Here is an 18,087-nt window from a genome sequence, read left to right as displayed (position 1 = left end):
TCAATTTAACTCAGGTTTATTATAATTTCCCCATGGGTTGGAGAGAGTACAAAGTTCTGCCTCTTCTGAAGATATTAGGGTAACTAAGCTAGTAGAGCTCAGATGTTTCCAGCCAGACACTGACACAGAAATCTGGCAAGGAGCCTAAACAGGTCTGAAAGTGCAATACAGCCCGAAAGCTTCCCTTGTACCCAGCAGTCATAAGGAAACTCTCCAATGTTAATGCTCAAATATATGAAGTTCAACATCTAATTGATGTCTTCCTTTCAAAGGGAAATTGGAGATTCTCCCTATATGAATCCTGTGTTGAAAGCACTCCTAAAGCCTTCCTGCTGTGTGAACTTTCTGGTGCCGAATGAGGTGGGAGCTTAAGCTGTAGGCTTTCCCACATTCATTGCACTCATATGGCCTTTCTCCAGTATGAACTTTTTGGTGCCGAACAAGGTGAGAGGTTCTTATGAAGTCTTTCCCGCATTTGCTGCACACAAAAGGCCTTTCACCTGTGTGAACTCTCTGGTGTGCAATAAAGTCAGAGCTTCGACTAAAGAATTTCCCACATTCAGTGCACTCAAATGGCCTTGACTCAGTGTGAATTCTCTGGTGTTTAATCAGGGTGTATTTGTGTCCAAAGGATTTCCCACAATCACTGCAAACATAAGGATTTTCTCCAGTATGGATGCTCTCATGCTGAACAAGTGTGGACTTGTGTCTGAAGACTTTCCCACAATCACTGCACTTATAAGGCCTTGCTCCATTGTGAACTCTCTGGTGTACAATTAAATTGGAGTGATGGCTGAAGTATTTTCCACATTCACCACACTTATAAGGCATTTCCCCAGTGTGAATTCTTTTGTGCTGTGTAAGATTGTCTTTGCGGCTAAAGGACTTCCCACATTCACTGCACTCATAAGGCCTTTCTCCAGTGTGTATTCTCTGGTGCTGCACGAGTGTGGCTTTGCGGCTGAAAGCTTTCCCACATTCACTGCACTCATAAGGCTTTTCTCCAGTGTGGATTCTCTGGTGCTGAACAAGCGTGTCTTTGCGGCTGAAGGCTTTCCCACATTCACTGCAATTGTAAAGCATCTGTCCAATGTGAAAGGCCTCTCCACTCTCAGTGCTCCTTGTTTTCCTCTTGCTGTGGGTGGCCTTTTGCTGGTGACTGTCCAAGCACGCCTGGAAGTTCTTCTGTTCCTCCTCACAGGTAAAGGGATTCTCTGGCAGATGAGGTTCTTCACAAACTCTACAGTTCTTCACAAATGAGGTCTTGCCTTTGTCTCTCCTTAAGGGTTTCTCAACATCATACTGATTCTGGTGCTGGTAAAAGTTTACACCAAATGAGAATTGTCTCCCACATGCCTCACATGTGTAAGGTTTTAGTCCATGGTGTGTTTCCTGGTGGCCATCCAGGTGCAAAATATCTTTCAAGATGGGGCCACATAGATCACAAGGGTGAACCATTTGGGTCAATGAACCTGCCTTGGAAGGATAGGCTTGTGACACGTCCACAGAAATGCCCTGCTCAGAAGATGCCTCTTCATCCTTCACTCCAAGCCAACAACCTGAAGGGAGAAAAACGCTGTTAATATGCCCACTGACTTTGGTGAGAGGGGGCAACCCCATCTCAAAAGTGTGTCTAGCATAACCAGGACTGAGTTCATGAAGTGGCTGGACAGATGAGAGATTTGGGATCAGGTTAAAGAAAGAGCTACTGTGCATACTAGACTCTTAAGGATTACAAAATGGGGAAGGTCTCAGAAAGGACAAAGATATATGGCTGGGGTGCAGCTTGGGAAGAAGCAGCAGACAGGATCTCCAACTTTTTCTTTGAAAATGACTTTTAAAAGGGCACTGGTTATTGGTAAAAGGTGAGTGCTACACAGAAATTTATGTCCAGGACCCAGGAAAAGCTGATTTAGAATTAGTAACTGATATTGGAGACCTAACTAAGAATACGTGTGTGTCTCTGATATATTAGCATCATCCAATATGGGAGATCACTGCAGAGGGAGGAGGAGAAAGCACCAGTGAGTGGGGCGGACCACCCTAGGTCAGAGGTCAGAATAGAAATGACAAGTATGAAGAGTGTCCAGAATGGGGAAGAAAAATAGAAATAAGGTATGGCCTATAGCCTGCGCACTAAACAGTAGTGGGCACAGGACAGGCTTCTGGTGCTACTTGAACCCAACCTTGAAGTCACACACTCCCCAAGCTCTCACTTACCAGAGCCTGTCCAAGCGCCTCCTGCTGTGGCTAGAGTCATACCTCTCAGTCAGGTACTCGGAGTTCTTTCCCCTGCTACCACAGAGGATCTGGAAGATACAAGTCATAGGAGAAAGAGGGCCAGTGAGTGAGAAAGCACTGCCCCAGGGCAGCCCACCCAAAGGAGATTAATGTCTTGCAGGAAAAACCCAATGGATCTCACAAGCGATGACCATGACTATAATTCATGACATAAGTAGGGCTAAGGAAATATCAATTAATGAAGGGAGAAGAATCTGGTGCACAGAAGTACCATGATTGTGGATAGAGCAATCCAGCCCAGGAGAAGCCAAGTAGGGTAGCATCCACTGGGCTGACCACAAAACCCCTTGACACCTTCCTGGCAAGGATTTGGGGCAGCAGGAGCTGGGGAGCATAGGGAGTGGAGGAGAGAGTATACATAGCCAAGCCCTCAGGACCTATGTGAGGGAATAAGGAAAATAGCAGTGCCCATGATCCAGCTATGGAAAGGAAACAGTAACCTCTGGGGGAAAAGGAAGAGCAGAGCATAGACCAGAAAACTGGAACACGGGGGACCTTACCCACAATGACCATAAAGGCAAAGCACAGAATAAGAGTGAAGTAGTCCCCACTCCTCCCAGGAGAAAGGTAAACATCTTCAAAAGTCACATAACCCTGCATGAAGTCAACTAAGCACAGGACAGCCTCTCTCCCCAGGTCTCCTGGTCTATCCACCACATACTCACTTTCCTCTCCAGCTGCCCAAGTCAGACAAAATACCAGGCCCTTACATGATCGGTGCCTGCTCTTTCCTCATTTTCCATGAATCATTCTGTGCAGCCTGGAACAGGCAGGTGGACAGGTAGATATACACTATAATCTAGGCCTGTAATGCAAGGCCCAACCCTTCCCTGGAGTCCAGAGATGATGCTTCTCATACACAAATGTGAACTTAGTATTCTCCCTAATGCCCTCAAGGACCATCTCCATGTACAGATCACTTTTTAGACCACATCTCCCTTGCCTAAGGAAGCCCACGACATAGGTATCTCCCACATGCATATCTGCACACAGCATCCGGAGAACACTCGGTTAATGCATCTAGGACTACATCTGGTACCAGTCAATGGCCCCCACTGCCATGAGTAACTGTGAGCCCAGCTTTTAAATCCTCCCATCCTTGACTGAACTTCCATAATCCAGGACCACGTACAATGACACACCCAGCCCTTCTCCACTTGGTTGTTGCACAATGAGGATGCTATATACTCATCAGTTACAGGCTTAACACTAAACTCTCACTTAAGGCCACACCCATTAGCCTTCTACCCCAAGTATAGTGACTCTGCTAACTGACTCAATTGTCCCTGAGCTAATTTGTCAGGGACAAATGATTTAAACTCCCCCATGTCCAACCAAATGTCACCACAAAAGCCTGGGAAGCACAGAGAGGGAAATAAGCACCAGCTCTGACCTCCCTTTCATCTCATCTCTATTACTGCTACACCCCAGCATCCATCTCATGGCCACTTTTCCCCGGAAGACCTCACCACCTGTCAGATCCTATTCGTCCCCCCCCCACCACTAACACTAACCCTTTTTTTAAAAAAATGTATCTTTACTGATTTCAGAGAGAGGAGAGGAGAAAGGAGAGGGGAGAGGAGAGAGAGAGGGGAGAGGAGAGAGGGGAAGGGGGAGGGGGAGGGGGAGGAGAGGGGGAGACAGAGAGAGAAACATTAGTGATGAGAAAGTCATTGATCAGCTGCCTCCTGCACATCCCTGACTGGGGATCCAGCCTGCAACCCGGGCATGTGCCCTGACTGGGAATTGAACCTTGATCTCCTGGATCCTAGGTTGATGCTCAACAGCTCAGCCACATCGGTTAGCCAACACTAACCCTTCTTGTCTCTCAAGTGACCCCCTACTCCCAATTCACTATGCTCACCCCTGTTCCAGACTCCTAATATCACTGCCACCATAACATAAAGGTTCTCTCTCTAAATAAAATGGACAACTCTACCCTAATCCACATACTGGCTGCCACTATGTGGATGTCTCCAACATGAATCCTTCCTCTGAACTCAAAACCTATGTTTCTAGCTGTCCATTTGACAACTCAATCAGATGTCTGGACGATCACAGATTCCATACAGTTAAAACCTAACTTGTGATACTACTTCCACCAACTTCGCCAGCTCAATGGAGGATTTTTCTATTCTTACACCTTCTCAAGCCAAAAACTGTGGAGTCATCTCTAACTCCTTCCTTCTTTCTCTCACTGTCCACATAAAAAAATCACTTCTTCCTCTGCTCCAAACCTTCCATGGCCCCAACCATTCTAAGAACAGAAGTCCAGCTCCACAGGCTACCACTCCAAAGGTGAATCCTGTTCCTTGCTCTCTGGTTGCACCAGATACAACAGAGACCTGAGGTTTCCTGAACACTCCCAGTGCAACTTCAAATGATGCATTTGCACATGCTGGTTCCTATGCTTGGGACACTGCTCAAACTTCATCCCACTGCCTGCTGAAAAAAAAAATCATTTCATGTAAGAATAGAAGTCAGGGCTCAAGACTTTTGGTGACAGAGGGATCCCCAAACTCAACAGAAGATAGAAGGTAGATTAAGAATCTGGCGACACCATTCACCATACTGCGTTGCCAAATGTATGGGGTGGGATGGGTTGAATGTGGACCTGCACACTCTGCAGTCACCTATGCAGGGATTGGATTGTAAGAGATTCTGCCACCACAGCAACCTGGAGGAGAAAGGAGCTGGGAGTGGTAGGTTACCACAGTGTCATCTCATGGCCTGACTATTGCCCTAACTCCTGCCCTGCTCTTTGGTGAGGATGATTGCAGGCTGTCTGATCTCAGATACACCTTAGTGTTGCCTCCTACCATATGAGTGACCTTCAACAAAGATCTGTGTTTCAGTGTCCTCATTTATAAAGCAGTGGTAACAGTGGTACCCACCTAATAGAGCTGCTGTTTATATCAGAGTGTTAGTACAGGTCAAGTACCTTTGTATGAGCTTTTACTGTCCACAAGCTTAACACTCTGCAAATGGTTTTGGTGTAAATGAAGTGATGTATTTTTGAAATTCTAGATTTGTTTTCAGTATCTTAAGAAAATGTGACACCTGAGAATTTCCATTGTAATGAAAGAGGCAAGAACTTCAATCAATTACTAAGCATGGGTATAAATCTGATTTATCCTATCTACATAGTCTAATTTTTAACTGCCTGCTTATGAATACTGCAGGTTCGATCCCTGGTCAGGACACATACAAGAATCAAGTAAATTAGCCTTTCATTCCCTACTTTCTTTCGCTCACAGCCACGTCTGACCCAGCAGCAAATAGCGCTGTTTCTACCTGGGAAATCCTTCCGGAACCGAACGACTTCTCCGCCCTCAACCCCTCCGGCCCCCGCTCGTGCGCGGCCGCCGCCACCTGCCCCCTGGAGTCCGCGGCCTCCTCACCGGCCGCTCCGCCTCCATCCCCATCATCCCCGCCTTCCCGAGCGGACCCCGGGACAGCTGCGTCCTCACAGCGCAGGCACTCGCCTCCCCGTCACTCCGGGCACGAGCCGAGCTCACGCGCCGCTCCTCGCACCTGCCAGGGGCCCAGCTTCCCCGCCGCTCCCGGACCACGGGCCCCGCCCACGTCTCCAAACACTGGCTGTTGGAAACGGGGGCTCCGCCCACAAAGCCCTGGGGCCTGGGCGGCGGTGACTTCAGCAGCCACCGCTCACTCGCGGCCTTAGGATTCGAGGGGACGGAAGGGGAGGGGACGGGGGGGCCGCGTCACGGTCCCGGGACACAGCGCCTACCTAGGCCGGGCCCATCTCCGCGGTCGTCGCTGTCACGGTCTGGACCGCGCGGAGCCTTGAGGAACCCGGGTCGGGACCCAGAGCTTCGCGGACGCAGCCACCGCCGAGCCTTTTCCTAGTGGGGACGGGGTCTCCTCCCGCTCGCGTCACCTCAGAACCCAACCAGAGCCCGCAAACTACCCAGTTGGCCCTACCAAGAGCTGACAAGATGTCTGCCGCAAGGAAGACGCCGGAAGTCCCGCCCAATCGCCTTCCGCACGTACAGAAACGTCCGTCACGGCGCTGCCGTCGCGCGGCGCGGGGGTTCCTGGGTAATGTAGTCCGCCCCCGGGCTGTAGCCCCACACAGACATCCTCTCGCTCGGAAGGGGCTCTGGGAAATGGTGCCCCCAGGCTCCGATTGGCGGAGGGGCTTCGCGCCTCTCAGGAGTAGACTCCAGGAATGGACAAAATAGACATTCTCTCAGATTTTCCCCAAAGCTACAGAACAAAATCAGGGTGCCACATGAACCGTCACTGAGCCCTCTCCTAGTTCCTTTTTAAGTATGTGTTGGGGGAAGTTTTAAGTCAGTTTTGTGAGACTCATTTGGGTCAGAGATAAGAGAATTGTCTCCAGACAGAGCTGTGGCGAGGAAGAAGAAGGGTGAGGTTGGGGCTCAACAAAACCAGTGACTACCTGGAGCACTTTCTCCTGCTAACCTAAAGAAGGCCTTTTGGCACGACCTGGCGTGGCTCAGCGGTTGAGCTTCGACCTAGGATCCAGGTGATAGGGTTCGATTCCCGGTCAGGGCACATGCCCGGGTCTCGGGCTCAATCAATGACTCTCTCATCATTGATGTTTCTATCTCTCTCCCTCTCCTGTCTTCTCTCTGAATAAAGATTTTTTTTTTATTTAAAAAAAAGGCCTTTTGTCCCTGGCCGGGTAGCTCAGTTGGTTAGAGCGTCATCCCGATACACCAAGGTTGTGAGTTTGATCCCGTCAGGGCACATTCAAGAAGCAACCATCGAATGCATAAATAAGTGGAACAACAAATTGATTTTTTTTTCTCTCTCTAAAATCAATAAATTTAAAAAAATAAAAGGATTTGGAACACTTTATCATTTCTTTGCTGGGAAGTGAGTCCACAGAGGCTCAACTAGGGACTAAGATAGGTACATTTTTCTTTAAGTGTCAGTCACTCGTGCCCCACAGTGATTGAGCAGGAGGGATGATCATCCTCTTTACATCCTCTGGTCCCAGGCCCTGAGCAGGTGAACCCATACTTCTCTGCAAGCCTTTAGTGACCACACTTTTGGGAAAGACCCCTGCAGATAGAAGCCTAGTTCCCCACAGTGTTGTCACCCACCTGGTGCAGCCCAGGAAACGCTGGCTGAAGCAGCTGCATTCTGGAATAGCACCGGGGCAAAATTTAACTCACCCAGAAAAGTTGTTACTCCTTCACGTTGACAGTCCTATTGTGCTTTCAAACTACCCACACAGTGAACAGTTTCCAATATTAAATAGGTGCTTAAACAAATGGACTTTATTATTGCACAAACCAGAGCAATGTGTGACAGGCAGTTTCTGGTTTCGTGACTTGGAAGCTGTAAAACTTCATTGTAAGAACTGAGACCAACTATGTCCATGAAAAAGCTAGTAATCCTCTGCAAGCTGCTGACCAAACTCGAGTTCTCTGGGCTATCACAGGATCAGGTCAATGGCCCTAATTTGTCAGAGAGAAGGGCTCAGGACATTCATGATTTCTTCCTACCAATGGAAGAGAGTTCTGCTCTGCTCTCTCCAACCCTGCATCGACCTGCCAGCTGGTAGAGGTGAAATGGCTTCTGCCACAGAAACTGGGAGTGACTTAAACCTGGCAAGGACCCTGGGAACATTAAACATGCTTACCACATAACCAAAACTTATGGGTAATCTCCAGTCTGTCGATGTCCAGATATATGTATCAATTCAGGCAGAATCCTCACAAAGACTTTCCTCCAATGCTGTTATACTAAGCAAGGAAAGAGCACATTTCCCGTGTATCTAAGGCCTTTTTTCAGTGTAAACTCTTTGGTGTAGACTGACGTCAAATTTGCAGCTAAATAATTTCCCATATTCACTGCATATGAGCTCTCCTATGTCGAAGTAGGCCAGAGCTCTGGCTAAACGATCTTCCACATTCACTGCACTTATGAGGCTTAGCTCCAGTATGAACTGTCCAGTGTCGAATGAGGTGGGTTTTTCGGCTAAAGAATTTCCCACATTTGCTACATTCATGAGGCCTTTCTCCAGTGTGAACTCTTTGGTGTTGAATGAGGATAGATTTCTGGGTAAAGGATTTCCCACAATCACTGCAATCATAAGGCCTTTCTCCAGTGTGAACTCTTTGGTGTTGAATGAGGACAGATTTTTCACTAAAACACTTCCCACATTCAATGCACTCATAAGGCCTTACTCCACTGTGAACTCTCCAGTGTCGAATGAGGTGAGTTTTACAGGTAAATGACTTCCCACACTCAGTGCACTCATAAGGCTTTTCTCTAGTGTGTGCTTGCTTGTGTCGAAGAAGACCAGAGCTTTGGCTAAAGGATTTCCCACATTCATTGCACTTATAAGGCCTTTCATTAGTGTGAACTCTCTGGTGTTTAATGAGGACGGATTTCTGGATAAAGGATTTCTTGCATTCACTGCATTCATAAGGCCTTTCTCCTGTGTGAATTCTTTGGTGTTGAACAAGGTCAGATTTCTGGCTAAAAGATCTCCCACATTCAATGCATTCATAGGGCTTTGCTCCAGTGTGAACTCTCCAATGTCGAATAAGGTGAGTTTTGCGGCTAAAAAATTTCCCACATTGACCACACTCATACTGCTTTTCTCCAGGGTGAGTTTGCTGGTGCTGAACAAGTCTGCAATTGCAGCTGAAGCCTCCACCACATGTGCTACACTCATCAAGACCTTCTCCAGTACAGGCTCTCTGGTGGGGAAGTGGGTGTGTATTGCTAAAAATTCTCCTGCTTTCAATCCACTTATCATGACTTTTTCCACCTTTAAAGGGCTCCCCACATTCAATGCTGCTGTGTGGCTTCTCACCATTGGGAGTGGCCTGATGTTGGAAAAGGCCTGAGGTAGCTAGAAAGTCCTTCTCAACCTCCCCACAGGTGAATGGCTTCCCTGACACATGGCATCTATAGCTCCTCACAAATGAGGCCCTGTCCACTGTGAAGATTTTTTCTTGATTGTCATGCTTTTGGTACTGGTGAAGGTTTTCACTGAACCAGAAGCCTTTGGTTCCCCCACCTAAGTATGGCTTTTGCCCAGAATATATTTCTTGGAGCTCAGTCAGGTGCAAAATGTCTTTCAAGCCTGGGACACACTTCTCACAGGGGTGAGTGTTCTGGGTGGATGGATCTGCCTTAGAAGTCCTGAGCTGTGACCCTCCTTCCACAGAAACACTCTGCTCAGAAGGGGCCTCCTGGTCCTCTGCTCCACACCAACGGTCTGAAAGAAGAGAAATGCTGATAAAGTTCATATTAACTTTGGTGGGAGGAGGAAGTCCCATCAAGAGTGTCTGTCATACACATACATTCGGCCCTGGGGCCTGGCTCAGCTGCTGAGCATTGACCTATGATCCAGGAGATCTCGGTTTGATTCCCAGTCAGAGAACATGCCCCGGTTGTAGGCTTGGTACCCAGTGGCGGGTGTGCAGGAGGCAGCCGGTGAATAACTCTCTCTCATCATTGGTGTTTCTCTCTCTCCCCCTTCCTCTCTCTGAAATCAATAAAGACATATTAAAAAAAAACAAAACAGTGTGTCCTACACATACATTCAAACGAAAGAATGAATGCATGAACTATTTTTCAGGACAAGGAAGCAACATGAAGAGAGAGCTGCTTTGTAGCACTGGAATTCTAAAGATGATAGAATGGGGGAGATCTTCTGGGATAAAGGGCAGAAATATGGGGTGTCACACAGGGAAGAGGGCCAGGATCAATGACTCACTTCTGTGCCAACAACCTTCTGTAGGACCTTGTCAGCTGAGGACATGTCCACACCATGCAAAAGGATGGTTGTGCTCAGGAACAGAAAAGTATACTTGGAATTGAGTAGCTGGTGTTCAAGGACTAATTAAAGATATGCACACACCTCACAACACATTATTTGTGGGTCAGTGGGGGAGAACTTCAGACTGTGCAGTGGAGAGTAACAAATGATGGATATAGAGAGGTGGGGACAGCCAGAGAGTAAAAGTCACAGATGAAAATGAGATAGTCCAGTAAGCCAGGACAAGTGTAATATGGAAACTGAGATAGATAGCTAAACAAACTGACAGAGCAATTTACAGCAGATACAGAAGGTCACCTCCCTAGAAATAACATGTAGGCCTCAGTTGTACTTCAGCTCCAAACCCAGAAAAGCAGCAAAATCAGATGGGTGACACTAAGCCCAGCTAGGATGACTGAGGAGCCCATGCCCTGACACTGACCAATCAGTGAAGACCACAGCCCTGGAGACCACAGCACTCCTGGGAAACTGATGAAAATTCTGCTAAATCCCTCCCCTAAAATTCCTGCCTGCGAGAAAGAGATAAAGCATCAAGACAAAGGACCCAGTGTGTGCTCTCCCTCTGGGGAGCAGCCCCTGCCATTCCGTTTCCCTGCTTCTTCCCCCACAGGCATGCATCTCCTAAAACCTAAAGAACCCCATGAGGCTTGCAACCAGGGGAGCAATGGACAGCAGCAGCTCACCCCAGGCTAACCCCTGAACCTGATCCCAAGGCCCCCTTTTCTCTGAATTCCCAGAGAGCTAGGGTAGCCCAGACTAGGCTCTCTTATTGCTTCTTCTATGCTAAGCCCTTTCTTGTTTTACATCACCAGTTTTAATAAATGTTCTCTCATAGTCATCTGGACTCGTGAAATTTTTCCTGAATGAAGAACCACACACTACTGGCTGGCCCTAGGAATACCCATGAAGGGCTCTGTCCAGTAACAAAATGATAAATCAGAAGTGTCAAGTATATGGAAAAAAAGTAAAGAAATGACTTGTGTCCAGTGGCAATTATACCAAAACACTGGTGTCCAAGTGTTCTGTGAACCAGGAAGATTCCTGGTATGATCCAAACACAGACCTGAGACCATCTTGCCACAACTCAACCAGGGCTCTCTTCACACTCCCAGCTGTGTAAGGACCTGATGAAGCAAGTCCTTAGGAAAAGACAGGTCATATGAGTGGTCAAAACTCATCTACAGCAACTCAGGAAACACATTACAGGAAAAAAGGTAATATTACAATAAAATCTCAAAGGAGAGTCTTCCAAATAAAGTCTATTGACCACATAATTAATAACTACAACAATAGTTGCAATTCCTGATACAGGTGGTCACAAGAAAATGTTACCTAGAGGAAGGGGGCAGAATCTGGGGCACAAGGTGTCAGGAACCTAGACACAGTCACCCTGCCAGGGACAGGGAAAGAAAGGTGAGATCCATTAGGCTGACTGAGGAATGCATTGCTTGGGGTAGTGCACAAAGCTTAGCGCTGATACCCACAGTATATACACCAACTAAGTGGGGAAGCCAGCATAGTCCATGGACTGGCTATGAAAAGGACAGAGCTTCCTCTGGGACAAGGGTAAGAGAAACAAGATAGGGACACTGGGAGAAAGATGAAGGCCTTACCCAGGGATGTTGTAAGTGCAAAATTCTCCAGCATCACATCATGGTACAGGAACCTCTGTGCCTCATCAAGGATCCCCCACTCCTCCAGGGAGAAATAAATGGCCACATCTTCAAATGTCACACAGCCCTGCCATGATGGGGATAGTTCATTTCATGATCAGCTTCTCTCCTAGGACCAAAGTTCATCCATCCACTAAATGAACCCCTACTCACCCACCTCCCAATTCCCCGACCTTAGAGGAGATACCAGGCCCTTGGTGGTACTGATGTGCACTCTGTTCTCATGATCCCCTGGATCACTGTGTTCATCCATGACAACAGGCAGGTAAGCAGATCGGTATCTGAGTTCTGGGCCTGTAAGCAGGGGCGCACTCCCCCTTGTCAGGCAATTGTCCTAGGATCCCCAGATCATGCCTCTGTGACACAACCAAGGGTGGACATTTCACCCTATGTCCTCAATGCTGGTGCCCTCTGGCCATCAGTTCTCACTCCCTCTCCACGTGGACATAATTTTCTACCACACCTCTCTCTCACAGTCACTACCTCTTCCCTGTCCTTCCTACATGTTATTCAGCACATGGCATATAAAGAGTGACTGGCAAAATCAAACAGGATCCAATGGTCCCCACTGTCATCGGCAGCCCAGTCTGGCTCTATAGGTGTCTCTGCCTGACTCTGCTCCCTGCTTTAGCCTCAGTCACCCAGAATCACTGTGGATCTCATACACCCATGACCCTCCTCCACCGGTGCTGCATTTCACGTCTCCTCACCAGTCGCAGCCTTCCTCTCTCTTCCTAACCCTCATTCAAAACCCTCTGAGACTTTCCACCCAACGTCCAGTGATTCTCCCTCATGACCACTTGTGCCTTAAACTAATCCACCCACCCAACTGAATATCTCCAGACACATCAATGTAACGACAAAATCCTGGTGATTCCATAGAGCAGTGGGTCAGCCACCTAGATCACCTGCCCCACACAGGTACCCAAGCATGAGACCCAGTCCTCAGACTCCATTCTCCTCTTCCTGGGGTGCTGTTAATGTCATCACGACCAGGATTACCCTACTAAACATGACCCACACACAGTGTTACAAACTGAAAGTACACCTCCTCCCAAAATTCATGTTAAGACCTAACCCCCAACGTGACAGTATTTAAAGGTGGGGATTTGGGGAATTAAACAGTTTTAGATTAGATCATGAGGGTGAGACCCAAATGATGGGGGATTAGCGAGATTTAGAAGAGAAAGGTAAAGATCTCGTGCTCTCTCCACTGTGTGCACCAAGGAAAGACCATAGTTCCTCATCAGAAACACAATCTGCCAGCTGTTTGATCTTGGACTTCCCAGCCTCCAGAACTGCGAGAAATAAAGGTATTTTGTTGTAGCTGCCCAAGTTAAGATGCACAGCTTCACCCTGGTCCAATACTATGCAAGGCTTTTTGCAGATGTCTCCATCCTGCACTTCTCCCAATAGTGCCAGAACTGGGTGTCCAGCTGCTCACTTAATACCTATATTCATACATTTGTAGCCAAAACAAAACTCCCAATTAATTAAATGAAAATTAATCCTACTACCCACTTCCACATCTGTGGATGGAATTTCCATCCTTTCAGTTGCTAAACCCCACAACCTTCCAGGCATCCTTGACTTGTATATTTTTCTCTCTCCCCTTCAAAATAAAAAATCGGAGCAGATCTACTGAAAAAAACTGATCCAGAATCCAAGCATTTTTATCACCTCCAAAGCCATCACACTGGTCCACATCACTAATGCTCACCTGGACTATTGCAGTAGCCTCCTCCCTGGTCGTCCTACCACCTTCTCCACACCCCCAATCTGTTCTCCAAGCTGCAGCCACAGGGAGCCTGATGAGGGCTCGGTCAAGTCACCTCCCTCCTTTGCTCCAAATCTCCCATTGTTCCCATCACCTCCCAAACAGACACACAACATAATCCCAGGCCTGAGTCCTGACCTCTTGCTCTCTGTTCCCTTGATAAAGAAAGAAGACTTGAGGTTCCCTTAAACCAGTGCAGCCACACACCCGAGTCTAAACAAAGTACCTGGGGCAACCTGCTTTCATACCTCATTTGATTGGTTGCTAGCAACAGGCGTCACTCCACGCAACCCCCAGCCTGGTCTGACCCTGGGTTTAGGATTTTGTTCATGGTCCCCAGGCCAAGGGCCGGAAGAGAGAGAGATGAAGGCCCCAGGACACCGCCATCCTGGGGATCGTGAGTGGGATCAGGGGCCGCGAGGTTGGGAAACACCCTCCGCTTGCTCACCTTCGCTGGGTCCGCAAGCGCTGCTGCACGTGTCAGTCTGGGTGACGAGGAGGGTGTCAAAGGGCTCCGGGCTCCCCTGCGCCCGGGCTCAGTCTGGGGCAGGGGGACCCGGGACCACGGCCTTTTCTCCGGGTCTCCGGGATCAGTGCTGACCCTTATCAGCGGAGTGACCCCGAAGCCTAAGGCCCTCTCAGCCTGTCACCCCGCTTCCAGTCTGCTCCTCTCAGCAGCTTTGGGGAAACGTTTAAAAGCCTGACCCAGGCGCGGCCTTTTCGGTCCTGAACGCTCCACCTCACATTCCGTCCCCGGGGCTTCACGCGAGGCCGGGCGCGGGCGCCCCTGGACTGCCCGGCCGCGGGCCCTCCACGTCCTCACCCGGCGGCCGCGCAGCCCGTGTCCTCTCCCACCCCCGTCACGCCGCGTGTCACCCACGAGCGCCTCACGGACCTGGACGCCGGGGCCTGGGACGTGACCGTCGCCCCGCGCCCAGGCCGCAGGGTCGGGGGGCAGAGGCGGTGAGGGCCCGGGGCGCGCACTCACCTCCGCCGGGCGCCTCAGCGCGGCCGCCGCCATCGGACTCTGCGCGCGGAGCCGGCGGGAGCGGCGGAGCCCCCGAAGTGGAGGCGCCCAGCCCAGCGCCCCAAACCCGGCTCCGAGGGGCGGGGACGACTCCTCCCGCACCGTCTCCTCCGGCCGCCTCAGCCCCACGTCCGGCCCCGCCGCCCGGGAAGCGCCGGCTGACCCCGGAGGAGCCGAAAGGACCGCCTAACGGCGGACACCGGAAGTCCCGCCCCGGCGCGAGGCCTACGTACAGGGATCGACTCTCTTCTGAGCCTTCATTGGCTCAATGAGGATGGCGCCTGGCGCAGTGTCTTCTGGGTAAGGTAGTTCTCACAGCTGCAAATTTCCAAGGCCACGGGTCCCGCGCCGCTGAACCTCCGGAGACGCTGGGAAGTGGTGTGTCCGGCCTCTAAGGGCCAGGGAGGGAATTCACTCCTTCATAAGGGGTCTACTCAACACTTCCTTGAAGGGGGTGCTGTCCACAAAGGATCACCTAAGTGTTTAGAAACACTAAGACTCTCTAAAGCTTATCAGAACTTATTGCTTGGTCCTTGTGAAACATGTAGAGTGTCAACCAATGGTCATTGGTGCCAATTCAACTATATGACATTCTGGAAAAGGCACAGTTATGGAGACAGTAGAAAGATCAGTGGTTGCCAGGGGTGGAGAGGAGGTGAATAGGCAGAGAGGATTTTTAGGGAGTGAAAATATGCTGTATAATACTTTAACGGTAGATATATATCAGTATATATTGTCCACACTTACAGAATTTACAAAACCAAGAGGCAACAACTAAAGAAATCTATGAACATTAGGTGATTATGATGTATCAAGGTCGTTTAATCCTTGGAAAAAATGTACAATTCTGGTGAGCGATGTTGATAATGAGGGAGGCTATGCATGTGTGGAGGCAGGAGATATATAGGAAATCTCTGTACCTTCCTCTCAGTTTTGTTGCAAAACCAAAACTTATCTAAAAAATAAAGCCTTTGAAAACCAGAAATTTGTTACCATTACTATCAGGTCAAATATCCTCCAATGCTAAACCTAACACATACTTTCTCAATTTAAATGGGCATTAAGTAAGGGTGGGTATGGGAGCTTATGGGTGTGGAAGGTGTTCATGGAAACATTTTAGATGTTTACATACGGGAGCTGGATAAATGCATCATGCCCCATCTGCACAATAGTTTCCACACCTGCAACTCGAGTGATGAGGCCCTCCACACTGACCTACAGAACTGGATACATTCCAAAGTGAAAATCCAGGTTCAAATCTGTGTGTAGAGAATGCTAAAGTTTTCCTGAGTACCCAGGGGAATGAAAATATAGGGGCACTGTATATATATAGGATGGGGCAGAATTTAAAGCTAGACTGTTAAGGAAAAAATCTTGTTACAGTGGGGGCTTTCTGTATAATTATTGAACAATATTAAAGTAAATTCAATTTTTCAAAAACACTAAATTCAAAGGTTTTAAAAAAGGAATTGAATATCCAGTTAGTGGTCTTTCTCTATGAAACACTGCAGGTGAATTGAAATTACAGAATTTTGACTATATTTGTAACATTGGTATATGAAAGCAAAACTACCTGCAAAGACATCTTAAACTTTGCTATTTTACAATAAATATTGGCATGGCACTTTGGAAACAAATGTATTAACATAAATGAGGAATGAGTATTTGCAAAATAAATGGAAATATAAAGCCAAAGAATTGGAATAAAAGTTTAAACCTACATTTGGTAGGATCAATGCTAATTCATATTATATTTGATTTTAAACATATTTTGGTACAATGGTAACTCCATAGGACTCACATACATAAACAAAATGTATACGGTACATGTGATATAAAATAACTGCCAAGGTTAGTGCTGGAAGATGTTAGGGAGACAAGCCATTATTCTCAAATCTGATGAAGGGTGACTATCAAACATTTCTACAATAGCTGTAATATATTTCGCATTAAGAAATCTCTGTGCAGGCATAGAAACCCGGTCTGTTCTGGATGAGACCTGTGGATGTGACATGAAAACATTTTCTATCATGAGTAAAGATTCAAAGATATAAAACGAAATAAAAAAATAAATTCAGTAACACTTTAGGAGAGACTTCCTCACAAGAACCATTGCTTCTTCCAGACGCACTGATGTTTCAGGGCTGCATGATGAAGTGAGGACATTTTCACGTAGAGAAGGAACAAAACCACATGCAGGACGGCCCGTCCTGAGTCACCATTTTTCTGTTCTTAGGAATTAGCAGGCATGATCAATCACTGATTTGCATTTTACCTAGAATGGCTCAGAAAAGCAATCAGGGCTAAACTCACCTGGCTGGAGGCGTGGGAAGAGCCTTAGCTTCCTTCAGTTTTCAGCATATCTCCCAAAGTTCATGATAGTGACAGTGATAACTCGGTGACAGCTTAGTACTGGGGCACTGATTACAGAAAGGACTCTGAAGTCATATTGAGAGGAAGACCAATAGGGTTTGGAAACAAATCATTTTATGTGGTGGTGAAGGACAGTAATGTGCTTTGGATCACAATGACGACTCTATCCAAAATACCAGGGCAATGGTGCTGCTGTCCATGAGGACAGGAGGGAAGGAGTTTGCAGGAGAGGTTCCACATGTGTGGAGGGGCCAGGGGTCCTGTGGTTATGTTGCGGCATCATTTCTAGATAGCTCCACCTGACAGGAGAGAAATCTGGGTGTCTGGCAGGAGTTTGCTATTTCACTCAGGGAGAGGATGCAAAGGAACAAGGTGAGCTGGCCCAGAGCATGTACACTAAGTCTTTCCCATCTCAGACACCTGCTAGCTGGGCACCCTTTCTGAGCTGCAGATCTGCCCTTTGAAAAGAATAGCTCCCGTTAGATAACTTTGGGGCTTTTAAATGAAATAATCCTCAAGGAAGCTCCTTAAAGTTACCTTTCGATGAAGAGATTCACGGGGGCTCTTATGGGGGAAACAATATGCCCCAAATCCAGGCACTGAAATTCTAACTTCCAGTGCCTCAGAATGTGACTGCATTTAAAAACAGGGTCTTTAGCCTAGCTGGCCTGGCTCAGTAGTTGAGCACTGACCTATGAACCAGGAGGTCATGACTGGATTCCTGGTCAGGGCACTTGTGCAGGTTGTGGGCTCAATCCCAAGTGGGGGGTGTGCAGAGGGCAGCTGATCAATGACTCTCATCATTGATGTTTCTCTCTCTTTCTTCCTCTCCCTTCCTCTCTCTGAAATCAATATATATCGAAAAAAAATCAGTAAGAACATTTTAAAAAATATATGCATCTTTATTGATTTCAGAGAGAGGAAGGGAGAGGGAGATAGAAAGAAACATAAATGTTGAGAGAGTCGTCATTGATTGGCTGCCTCCTGCACACCCCAACTGGAGATTGAACCTACAACCAGGGCATGTGCCCTGACAGGGAATCAAATTGCGATCTCCTGGATCTTAGGTCCACGCTCAACTGCTGAGCCATGCCTGGCTGGGCAAGAACGTATTTTTAAAAATTATTTTATTTCCAACTTGAGG

At 47.9% G+C, this 18,087-nt stretch overlaps 2 protein-coding genes across 5 annotated transcripts; both read right to left on the bottom strand.

Annotated features, from left to right (window-relative positions):
* On the bottom strand, positions 1-8,070 carry ZNF134 (zinc finger protein 134). 3 transcript variants are annotated; one of them, XM_081120159.1, is made up of 3 exons: positions 7,940-8,070; positions 2,221-2,309; positions 1-1,559 (listed from the first exon to the last, which is right to left on the bottom strand). In XM_081120159.1, exons 2-3 carry the CDS (start codon positions 2,258-2,260, stop codon positions 319-321), a joined length of 1,281 nt encoding a protein of 426 aa, XP_080976285.1. In that variant the 5' UTR covers positions 2,261-2,309; positions 7,940-8,070; the 3' UTR covers positions 1-318. The 3 variants fall into 3 exon arrangements, with proteins under 3 accessions (XP_080976285.1, XP_080976284.1, XP_080976286.1); XM_081120158.1 differs by lacking the exon at positions 7,940-8,070 and adding an exon at positions 6,053-6,292; XM_081120160.1 differs by lacking the exon at positions 7,940-8,070 and adding an exon at positions 6,247-6,292.
* Positions 7,553-14,785, bottom strand: LOC308548538 (uncharacterized protein). Of its 2 annotated transcripts, none has more exons than XM_081120157.1 (3): positions 14,532-14,785; positions 11,707-11,875; positions 7,553-9,529 (listed from the first exon to the last, which is right to left on the bottom strand). In XM_081120157.1, exons 2-3 carry the CDS (start codon positions 11,738-11,740, stop codon positions 8,148-8,150), a joined length of 1,416 nt encoding a protein of 471 aa, XP_080976283.1. In that variant the 5' UTR covers positions 11,741-11,875; positions 14,532-14,785; the 3' UTR covers positions 7,553-8,147. The 2 variants fall into 2 exon arrangements, with proteins under 2 accessions (XP_080976283.1, XP_080976282.1); XM_081120156.1 differs by having other exon boundaries at positions 11,707-11,833; positions 14,532-14,782.
* Between the last annotated feature and the right edge of the window lie 3,302 nt (positions 14,786-18,087).

This window comes from Miniopterus schreibersii (genome assembly GCF_964146895.1).
Source record: "Miniopterus schreibersii genome assembly, chromosome: 18".
Lineage (NCBI taxonomy): Eukaryota > Metazoa > Chordata > Mammalia > Chiroptera > Miniopteridae > Miniopterus > Miniopterus schreibersii.
Note: the sequence above shows the minus strand (reverse complement) of the source record. Positions and strands in the feature narration are given on the sequence as shown.

Coding starts and splice junctions, on each gene's coding strand:
- ZNF134 (XM_081120159.1), bottom strand. CDS start 2,260: ATGACTCTAGCCACAGCAGGAGGCGCTTGGACAGGCTCTG. Junction 1,560..2,220: donor AGGCGCTTGGACAGGCTCTG/GTAAGTGAGAGC, acceptor TTCTCCCTTCAG/GTTGTTGGCTTGGAGTGAAG.
- LOC308548538 (XM_081120156.1), bottom strand. CDS start 14,564: ATGGCGGCGGCCGCGCTGAGGCGCCCGGCGGAG. Junction 11,834..14,531: donor CGCTGAGGCGCCCGGCGGAG/GTGAGTGCGCGC, acceptor CCATCATGGCAG/GGCTGTGTGACATTTGAAGA. Junction 9,530..11,706: donor TGCACTTACAACATCCCTGG/GTAAGGCCTTCA, acceptor CTCTTCTTTCAG/ACCGTTGGTGTGGAGCAGAG.